Raw genomic sequence first — 11,769 nt, 5'->3', positions numbered from 1 at the left:
TGAGCTCAAACGCACTACTGTTAAACACTCTAAATCTGAAAATTAAAATCATGTCTTTCGTTAACCCATGACACGTGAATACACATATCACACACGCACATAAGCTATAAAAACTTACATATATAAATATGTTACCTGCAAAATGCATTCCAAATATATATATATATATATATATATATATATATATATATATATACACACACACACACACACACACAGAGAGAGAGAGAGAGTTAGGTTCAAATGTTTTCACTATCTATTGTGTGCATGTATGATTGATTCTCAACCAATCATTTTAGTTATTTTAAGAAAGTAATTATTGCATATTAAATGCTGAAGATGTAATTAATATTCTGATAAGCTATGAATAAGAATAACTCACAAAGACACGCAAACTCCAGAATTCATATGATTAATGATAGTTCTCTCACAATTATAGAGGTGAGAGTCTCTCCAAGGTTCATAAGAACAATAACAAATTCCATAAAGCAGCCCTACACTGCAAACAAGCTTAAATATACTCCTAAGGGAATAATCCTCAAAAATAGGGACCACTGGGACCACAACCCAGCTGGAAGAAATCCCCACGATTACAGCAGTGCAACAAGGTTAGTGCTAAGGTCATAACCACCTGAAGGAATAACGGAAACAAAAGGATAAAGCAAAAAAGAAAAATAGACACTGCACCACACTCCCATGCTGCTTTATTATTTATTGACCTTTCTACCCCTCCTGCTGTAAACTAGAAGTTCCTGAGGCTTATCAATACCATCCTCCCAAACTTTGACCTTGTCCTCAAGGTCAAAACTGGGAAATTGCTGACTAATCTTTTCCCCATCTTCCCAGGTGGCTTCTGCTGTGGTTAAACCCTGCCACTTAAGGAGCACTTCTTTCTGATCTTTCCCACCAATTTTCTTCATTCTGACTCCACACAGCTCTTCTGGTTGCACTATTAACTCCAAATCACTATTCAGTTGTGGTGGTATGATGTTAGTTGGGGTTGGGGTACCTGTGGCTAGCTTCAATTGAGAAATGTGAAAAACTGGGTGGATAGCGGCTGTTTCTAGTAGTTCCAACTTGTAGGCTACCTTTCCAACTCGTTGAAGCACACGATATGGTCCGTAAAACCTTGCAGCCAGCTTCTCATACTTCCGCTTAGCCAGGCTCTGCTGTCGATAAGGCTTGAGTTTTACATACACCAGATCACCCATTTCTAATTCTACATCCTTTCTTGTTTTGTTAGCTTGATCCGCCATCTTGTGTTGAGCACGAATTAGATTCATTCGCAATTCATCTAGAATTGCATCTTTGTCTTCCAGTAGACGGTCAATGGAATCAACAGGGGTCTATTGACCTTCATAGCGAATGAGGGGTGGTGGGTCCCGTCCGTACAATGCCTTAAAAGGGGTACATTTGGTGGCTGAATGGAAAGATGTATTGTACCAATATTCCGCCCACGCAAGCCATTTGGCCCATTTGTTTGGTTTCTCGGAACAGAAGCATCTTAAGTAAGTTTCCAGGCACCGGTTAACTACTTCGGACTGCCCATCCGTTTGGGGGTGGTAGGAGGTACTATGCTTGAGATGGACCCCATGAAGACGGAATAACTCTTGCCAGAAATGACTTGTAAAAACCCGATCTCTGTCACTGATAATGGAAGATGGGAGCCCATGCAACTTAACAATTTCCTTCATAAAACAGTTGGCCACCGTTGTTGCTGTAAAGGGATGCCGAAGGGGAATAAAATGAGCATACTTGCTCAAACGGTCCACAACCACCCAAATTGTATCCCATCCTTCCGATTTGGGCAACCCTTCTATGAAATCCATGGTTATTTCTTCCCAAGTTAGAAGAGGAAGGGCGATCGGCTGCAACAATCCTGCTGGGTTGGTTGTAAGATTCTTATGTTTTTGACAAACCTCACACCTTTTTGACATATTCAGCAATGTTATTCCTCATTCCCACCCAGAAAATTTCAGAAACCGCTCTTTGATAAGTCTTCTTTTCCCCCGAATGCTCTCCAACCGGTGTATCGTGGAATTGTGCTATGATGTCAGGTATCAAAGGGGAATTTGCAGGAACCACCAACCTCCCCTTGTATAGCAGATTATCTCGAAAAACTGCAAAACCCTTGTGTGAATTTGCATCCAACTCTAAATCCTTCTTGACACGGTTAATAAACTCATCTCGTCCAAGCTCTTCTTTAAGTTTGTCCCAAAATTCCCAGTGCCCTGCACTCATGTTGTCACACGTGATCTCAGGGTTCTTTCGAGATAAAGCATCAGCCACCCGATTACTCGCACTTGGTTTGTAATGTATATCGAAGTCGAACCCCATCAATTTCGAGACCCACTTTTGGTAATCGCTTGCCACCATTCTCTGTTCCTATATATGCTTCAAACTGGACTGATCCGTGTGAACTATGAACTTCCTCCCAAGAAGATAGGTTCTCCATTTGAGAACTGCCATCACTATAGCCATCAGTTCCTTCTCATATATTGATTTGAGCCTTGCCTTTGTTCCTAAGGTGGAGCTGTAGTAAGCTATGGGACGATTTTCCTGCATTAGCACCGCTCCCAAACCAAAACCTGATGCATCCGTCTCCAACACAAAGGTCTTTTGGAAATCAGGCATGGCAAGCATCGGAACAGTCGTCATTGCCTTCTTCAAGTCTTGAAAGGCCTTCTCAGCTTCTTGGTTCCACCCGAATTTATCTTTCTTGAGTTGCTCCGTAAGTGCTGAGGCAATGTTGGCATAACCTCTTACAAACTTCCGATAATACCCCGTAAGTCCCAAAAATCCGCGAAGCTCCTTGATATTCTTAGGCGTAGGCCAATCTATCATTGCTCGGATCTTCGTCTCTTCAGCTGACACCCCGTCTGCAGATATATCAAGACCCAAGTATGACAATTTCCTTTGTCCAAATTCGCATTTCTTCTGATTCACAAAAAGCTTGTGTTCTCGCAATTTTTCCAAGGTTGTCTTGAGGTGGATTAGGTGTGATCCTTCATCCCGGCTGTATATGAGAATATCATCAAAAAAGACCAAAATGAACTTCCATAAGAAAGGCCGGAAGACATCATTCATCAACGATTGAAAGGTAGCGGGGGCGTTGGTAAGGCCAAACGGCATGACTTTGAACTCGTAATGTCCGTCATGGGTCCGGAACGCTGTTTTGTGTACATCCTCAATTTTCACCCTAATTTGATGATAACCAGATCGCAGGTCCAATTTGCTAAAAATGGTAGCTCCATGTAGTTCGTCCAAGAGCTCATCGATCACTGGTATAGGAAATTTATCGGGCACCGTGACTCTATTTAGAGCTCGATAATCCACACAAAACCGCCATGAATTATCTTTTTTTTTTAACGAGGATCACCGGACTGGAGAAGGGACTGTTACTGGGTTGGATAATATTGGCTGCCATCATCTCGGAGATCATTCTTTCTATCTCATTCTTCTGAAAGTGGGGATATCGATAAGGTCTAACACTGACAGGGGACGCACCTTCCTTTAGGTTGCTTTGGTGTTGTAATTCACGCTCAGGCGGAAGTCTTGTGGGTTCTTGGAAGACATCTCTGAATTCTTCTAACACCTGCGCTAGGAAGGTAGGAACCTCCTTCACATTTTTCTCCTCCACCACTATGTTGCTCATCTCAATTAACAACCCACCGGAGTTTTTGCTCAGCTCTTTTGACATGGCTCTTAAAGAGATTAGCGATCTTCCGAGAGAACGGTCACCTGTGAGCTTGATTCGTTGGCCTCCCACCTCAAATTCCATGGTTTGTTCTTTCCAATTAGTTTGGGTAGTTCCAAGTGTTTCCAACCATTTCATACCCAAGATAACATTTGAGCTTCCAAGCCGTAGGGGAAGGAATTCTTCCACCACATCGATTGAGTCAAGCTGGAGCAACACTCCTCGACAAACTCCTTGGCTTGGTTCGCTATCCCCGGTTCCCATCCGTACGCCATACGGTTCCGTCTCTTGTACATGAAGCCCTAATGAAATCACCAGTCCTTCTGATATGAAATTATGGGTGGCCCCGGGGTCAATTAACGTGACCACCGATACCAAGCTAAGGCGTCTCCGCTGAGGCAGAGAACCACAGCGGTGATCTTTTCCTCATCTAGTAACTGATAAATTGCAAAGTAACGTTCCGCTTGAAGAACCCAGCCATCGGGGTCAGTCCCGTCAAACGCCGGCATGTCAATCTTACGGTGTCGATACTCGTATCTTCCCCCACCTCTGTCGTTCCCGTTTTGGTAAAGCGTCCCAAAGACGAGGTCTGGTCCACCAAGGCCGCCTGGACCAGAACCGCCTTGTCCTGACCCCCCTTGGCCTGAGCCACCAGATCCGGAACCCATGATTACAGAGCTGGCCAGCCCTTTATTTTTGTTCAACGCTGTTTCAATGGAAGTATTGATGCCAGGAGTAACCATGCCTGAATTAGTACCGGAAGGGTGCCCCTTTCCGGCCCCAACAAGGATGTCAAGTCGCTCTAACACCTTCTCCATGGCCGACTTTTGCTCATCTTGCCCTTGGATCAACGAATCCATTCTCATCTTCATCTCCTGGATATCTGTTCCATGCGAATGAAGCTGGATTTGCATCACCCCTACTTGTTCCTCTACCTTCTTCACAGCAACCGCCTCTTTTGAAGCTCCTCCCATTGAATCTCAAGGCTCTGATACCAATTGATACGGACCCATCCCATACTAGGCCCGCATCATGCCATAAGCCCAAGTGTAGAACTCACTCCCAAAAGCCAGCTTGTAGGAGGAGGGGACACCTAGACTTATAAGCCACCAACTTATAGTACTTTCGGCCGATGTGGGATCATAACAATACCCCACGCTTTGAAGAGCCAACGTCCTCGTTGGTCACGATTGACACCCCCTTTTGGTCCAAGCCACCACTCCGAGTCATTGTTGGTCACGGCTACATTGGTCACGGTTGACACCCCTCTTTCCGGGTCCAAGCCACCACTCCGTAGGCCACCACTCCAAGTGTCGGCACCTCGAAAGATGGGGACGGCTCTGATACCAATCGATAAGCTATGAATAAGAATAACACAGAAAGACATGCAAACTCCAGAATTCATATGATTAAGGATAGTTCTCTCACAATTATAGAGGTGAGAGTCTCTCCAAGGTTCATAAGAACAATAACAAATTCCATAAAACAGCCCTACACTGCAAACAGGCTTAAATATACTCCTAAGGGAATAATCCTCAAAAATAGGGACCACTGGGACCACAACCCAGCTGGAAGAAATCCCCACGATTACAGCAGTGCAACAAGGTTAGTGCTAAGGTCATAACCACCTGAAGGAATAACGGAAACAAAAGGATAAAGCAAAAAATAAAAATAGACACTACACCACACTCCCATGCTGCTTATTATTTATTGACCTTTCTACCCCTCCTGCTATAAACTAGAAGTTCCTGGGGCTTATCATATTCATTATATCTTCAACATGTAATATGCATTAATTACTAACTTAAAATAACTAAAATGATTGGTCCAGAATCAATCATACATGCACACAATAGATAGTGAAAACAAAATAACCTAACCATATATATATATATATATATATATATATATATATATATATATATATATATATATATATATATATATATAACACAAATAACTACCTATTTTATTTTTAAAAAACAAAGTTAAACTAAAAAAATCCTTAATCACTTATTAGTTTTTACCCAAAAGTTAGCATTTATCCCAAAGAGGTTATTGTCACTGTAGCCCAATAAACTTTAGTATATTGGTTTAAATTGTCCCTCGTGACTTTTTTATGCCTTTTAGGGGTACGTACTTGTGTTTTGCCGTTTTAAAAGACCATTATAAAAAATATGAAGGGGTCACCCGGTGAACCCCTTCCTACTCATCAGTTTTGATATGTCACGTGGCATTTGGTCAACTGAAATTGTCCACGTGGCGGCCATATATCATCCACGTGGATTTTTCCTGCTAAAACTATGTCGGTGGTGAAAGCCTTTGTTCTCTCTCGTTGCTTCCTTGATCGCATCTCCTAATATCCTCATTCTTCCATAAATTCAACAATATCACCTTACTAAATCTGTTCTGAAACAAACTCCACGGATCGATTCCTGATTTCACCGGCAAACTGCCGGAGTTGAAGGTATTACAGCTCTGGGAAAACAACTTCACCAGAAGGATTCCTCAAGGCCTTGGCAAGCACGGAAAGCTACAGATCCTTGATCTGTCTTCCAAAAAATTAACAGGTTCACTTCCTCCTAATCTATGCAATGGAAACAAACTCGAAACGATAATCACTTTGTGAAACTTTTTATTTGGTCCGATTCCAGAGTCTCTTGGTGAATGCCGTTGAATCGAATCTGTGACAACCCGAAATTTCCATTTTGTACGAACATTAGCTATTCAATAGAAGCTAGTCCAGTTTCAATGAATTTCAGACTTTTCCGAATAAGTTTGTGTACATTAGGGTTTATGTTTAAGGAGATACCAGGAGAGTGGATGCTCATGGGTTTGTGAAACTTGAGTATTCAAAACTTCTTAATGGTAGAGTTCAATTCCGGAATAAAAATATTTTATGCCAAAATATTTCAGGACTATAAATAGATTTCTGAACTAAATTCATTCATTATTCACATTTCCAACTAGAGAAAAGCTATTTTCTCTCTCACGGATCTTCGGGTTTTCATCCCAAATCGTGAGTACACTTCTCTAGTTGTTTTATAATGCTTGTTATATGCTTAATAACATAGATTACATGTCAAATATGTGAGATCCGGGAGTTTACCGCCCAAGAACGTTCTTGGGGAGTAAACTCCAAAATGAAGCTTAAAGGCTATCTAGTCCCATTTCCTTGTTAGGTAACTAGCTTAGGATAATATGTATGATCATTTGAGACTAGAAAACAATCAAGAACACATAGCTTAGGGTGTTCACGGCCCAAGAACTTCTTGGACCGTGAACTCCAAATTCAAGGGCTTAAAGGTGCCCTAATCACTCCTAAGGCTTTAGACTTTAATACCCATTTAATCCTAGCTAATTTATGGACTTCAAAACATCAAAAGCACCCCTTAAAGGGAGTTTACGGCTAAGAGAATTCTCATAGGCCGTAAACACCAAATAAGGGCACCAAAGTGTGCCTAGGGTCCTCCTTAGCCTTAAACAAATGCCTAGAACTTATCCTACTTGTGTTTGGGACTTGAAAGAATTAAAACACCCATCCCATGAGAGTTTACGACCGTAAACTCTAAGGGATATGGTCTTTTGGCCGTAAACTCCTCAAAGGAGTATTTTCTATGCCCTAAACTACCCAAAGGATTAAACCACCAAGTTAGGCTTATTCTAGAAAGCAAATGACACTTCAAAACACCAATTACCACCAAGATTGGAGTTCACGGTCGTAAAATCAAGGGTTTACGACCATAAACTCCTTTTGTGGGGTTTATTGAGTAGTAAACACTTAAATAAGGCCCTTTGGTACATTAAACCCCTTTAGCCTTGTCCCATAACAACCTAGAAGCAACCCTTAGGACCTATAACACCTATACCAAGTGTTTACATGTTCCTGAGTGTCCCAACTTATTTCATTAAGTTATTATTTGGCTAATTAGTTATATATATGCTCATTATATGATAACTAGGCTCGTGCGTGTGAACAAGTCTCCGTTGCCATCTAGCACGGTATCCGACACTTCAATCCAATCCACTCACCACAAGTTAGTTCATACCCCTTTAATTAACCTTTGAAATACTTTTAAATGTTTTAAATACTTTATGGGGGGGGGGATACAAGTTAAATGCTTATAGTTATTGCATCAATCACATGTGATTACATCAATCACATGTGATTAATAACTAGAAAACCAATGATTTTATCACTGTTCAAACTGTTTATCAAACTGTTTTACTTCAAAATGTTTTACAAACTCTTTTACTTATCAAATACTTTTATTTAAACTTTGTTATACTTCTTATAAATTGCATGCCCATATATGTATAGATATATAAGCAATGTTTAAAGGGCTTAGGAAGGCCATCCGCCCTATTTCCTTTTCGCGCTTGAGATGTGGTCTGGTGGGATTTCGGGTAGCCCTCCGAAGGTCGTTTCAATATTAATTATATATCAAATGTACATATATAGACATAAAAGTACTCCTTTATTCACGCGTATCAGTACATCATTAGTAAGTTACCATCGGGGTAACACGGGATCATACTACTACTATTTCTAGATCTAAGATTCAGTTCATTCATGAGTCAATACTTATTACTAAGAGTACATATACAACTATACTAGAACGAGAACATATATAACGATACTAGAACAAGTAACATTACATTACATATACATGAATACGTTAACAATTGTGATCCACTGTATGGGAGCATGCCTAAATTGTCATGACCCGAGTTGTAGCCAGAGTCTCTTGAAGGGAGAGCGTGAGTTTGCGTATAGATCTATACTGGATTGACTATCCTACACCTTGCTGCTAGCTACAGCAGGACCGGCAGGTCTGCGGGTGCCAAACGTCATACCTTATTTTTCGACTATACGTTGTCGATGTTACCAGTCTATAGTATGGTGCAATTTATCACATGATACCTTAATATAAATCCGGTTTAAGGTAGTTAGTACAACAGTAGTTCCTATAATACAACACTACAGTACTACAATGATTTACCCATTACATATTTTTAGTGATTACTTCACTTAAACATTAATGTACAAACTATATTTTGTTAAATGATAGTTACACTTGGGAAATTACACACTTTTACAACAAACGAGCATACAAAACAGTTGAGCCTTGGTAGAAGGCTACTTTAATAGAAAATATAGGTTTTTCTGAGAGATTCAAACTTTTACAAACGCTTACAAACATTTACTTACATTTTACAAACTTACACTTGAGACATGTTCAAACGTTTTGATAACAAACACCGACACTAAAATACTTATGAACTCACCAGCTTAATGCTGATAAACTCTTTCAAAATAACTTGTATTCTCAGGTCATCAGTAGACAGGTACCGATGCCAGCTTTTGAGAAGATGGAGCGCATCCAAGACTCATCTTATTATTTTGATTTACATTATCTTTTTGGTGTCTAAAACTGTACAGAACACGCTTGTATTAAAATTATATATTTAATGCAATGGATGATGTTGTTTGCTTATTTACATTTACTGTGTTGTGATACTTTACATGACGTCCTCCGCCCCAGAACGTTTCCGCCGTTCTTGGTTTTGGGGTGTGACATATTGGTATCAGAGCATTGTTTATAGTGAATCAAGTATATCAACCCATAAAAGATATACTAAACTATAAACCCATTAGGGGTTAAAGCACTCTGACCAAGAGTCTATACTTTAATTATTAAAATATTTAATTAAGTATACTAGCCTGCATTCATACTAAAATCAGTGTCACAATGACAACAACAAAAGTATTACGATTGTTAAATATCACAAGTGAGCTCGGGGATGTATGGTCAGTCCTGGGAATGGCATAGCCTGATCAACTATGCTGGTCCGAGGAGTGATTAGCATATGCCCTAGAATAGTTGTGATGTGGTAACAAGTCTAAAAACTTACCAACAATACCACAAGAAGATCAATAGAACTTAAACTTAAAATACTATAGGTGTATTTTGGTACTACTAGTTACATGTATAATATATTCTTATACCTCTCTTCTCGCGTAGATTTAAATGGTTGGATTCCATCACGGCGACCCATACTTTCCAAATGAAGGCAATGCCGGTTGGATCGAAGAAGAGCCCGAAGATGAGCATCCAATCCCTTTGGATGATCACCTCGCAGAAGGCTTTTCTGATGGATCCGACTCCGAGCCTGAAGTCAACAACCTACCGCTAGTAGGTCAAGCCCCGAACAACAACCCCCGACCAGTTTTTCCATGTCCTACTCCCTTGTGGGCAACCAACTTGAATCGCTGGAGTGATGAACAGGGTCAACCCTTACCGTACTTTGGGGACCGAACCTTTTACCATGTTAGCGATGGTGGCTCTGCGGATCGAGCTCTGCCCGTCATTATCCGCAGAATAGCTCGTAATGTTGAACAAGGTCGAGCAGCCATCGACCAGGTCATGGAGATTGATGCCAACTCTGGTGTCAACACAGTCCGAATCCGCCGTCTTGAAGAAGACATGGAACGGACCCGGAGAACCAATGAAACCCTACAGCAACAGCTAGCTGCCTCCCGAGCTGAAGTCTTAGAACTTCGAGCCCGCCAGAGGGCTCAGGAGTGACACCTTCAAGAGGTGTTTCGTCAAGTGTCAGACCTCAGGTCTCGCCCGAGGAATTCACATCGCCGTTAGATGATGTCTAGTACATCTCTGTCTTTTGGTTAAGGAATAGCCTTTAACATCTGTTCTCTAAGTAACACTTGTCTGTAAAATATTCCTAACTTTCAGTACTCTATTTAGGAATCTAAGAACTGTCAAACTTTTCCGTATGGTATGATGTAAGACCTACTGTTAGGTCGATTTTCCCTGAACTTATTACATCGGTAATACTAGTATTATTGACGTCTATCTAATCTGTGGGAAAAATCTGTGCACTTGTGTTTTCCTACTAATATTCTTTGTTGTGATCTCAAACACCCATTCAACTGTTGGGCTATGGTTAGTTAGTCCATGTGTCACTCTCACCTTACATACAAATTGATTCTTACCATTTTTCTTATCTTTATAAACTTATAGCTGAAAGATGCCTCCTCGCAAATCTCCCAGGAATAACCCTGCACCTCCACCGCCTCCTCCGCCTCCGGTCATCGATACTGCAGCCCTGAATGCTGCCGTAGCTGCAGCAGTGGCAACTGCCATGGCTCAGTATCACTCATCTGATGCCAGCAGAGGTGGAACCCCTGTTGAATCAATTCCGGTCGAAACCCATGTGCGCTCGAGAGAGTGCTCCTACAAGGATTTCACCAACTGCAAGCCGAAGTCCTTTCATGGGACCGACGGAGTCATTGCCCTCTCGCAATGGTTCGAGAAGACTGAATCAGTCTTCGATATCTGTTCATGCCCTGCTGCGAGCAAAGTCAAATATGTCGCATGCACCTTTGAGGGAAAGGCCCTGACGTGGTGGAACGGCCACGTTAAATCTCTAACCCTCGTCGTAGCCAACGACATGGGCTGGGAAACCATGAAGGACCTCATGATTGAGGAATACAGCCCGAGAGGCGAAATCTAGAAATTAGAGCAGGAGCTGTGGAGCCTAACCATGAAGGGCTCCGACGTAGTCTCCTATACTGCCAGGTTCAGCGAACTGGTGGCCCTCTGCCCCAGTATGGTTCCCACTGAAGGGAAAAAGATCGAAAGGTACATATGGGGGCTAGTGCCTCCGTATCAAGGGAATGTTCTATCATAAAACCCTGCTACCTTCGACAGTGCCAAACGATTGGCACAACGACTCATTGACCATGGAGTCAAAACCCCTGCAACCACAACAAACCTAGCCTTCTCAGAACCCTCCAAACCCGCTGACACAAAGCGGAAACTCTGGGAGGATAGGAAGAAGACGAAACGGGCTGCCAAAAAGCAGAAAATTGTGGCAGTGCATGCCGCAATAACCCCTGCTGCTGCTGCTACTACTGCTCCAGTGGGACAGTATGCTGGAAGTTTGCCCAAGTGCAACAAATGCAACTACCACCACAATGGCCCTTGCCATGAAATGCAATGCTCTAACTGCCATAGGAAAGGACACACAGTCTGTTTTTGTAAATCTCC

General features: G+C 41.8%; 1 protein-coding gene and 1 pseudogene across 1 annotated transcript; both read right to left on the bottom strand.

Annotated features, from left to right (window-relative positions):
• Window positions 1-2,385: 2,385 nt before the first annotated feature.
• LOC145099489 (putative mitochondrial protein AtMg00860 pseudogene) lies at window positions 2,386-3,132 on the bottom strand (annotated as a pseudogene).
• Window positions 3,133-3,352: 220 nt separating this feature from the next.
• Window positions 3,353-3,961, bottom strand: LOC145099488 (uncharacterized). The gene has a single exon (XM_079037057.1). The coding sequence runs from the start codon at window positions 3,959-3,961 to the stop codon at window positions 3,353-3,355; it is 609 nt and encodes a 202-aa protein (XP_078893183.1).
• Between the last annotated feature and the right edge of the window lie 7,808 nt (window positions 3,962-11,769).

Source organism: Lactuca serriola, chromosome 4 (genome assembly GCF_051521515.1).
Source record: "Lactuca serriola cultivar US96UC23 chromosome 4, Lser_US96UC23_V15, whole genome shotgun sequence".
In the NCBI taxonomy this organism is placed as follows: Eukaryota; Viridiplantae; Streptophyta; class Magnoliopsida; order Asterales; family Asteraceae; genus Lactuca; species Lactuca serriola.
The sequence above is the reverse complement of the archived record's forward strand: the minus strand, read 5'-3'. Positions and strand labels throughout refer to the sequence as shown.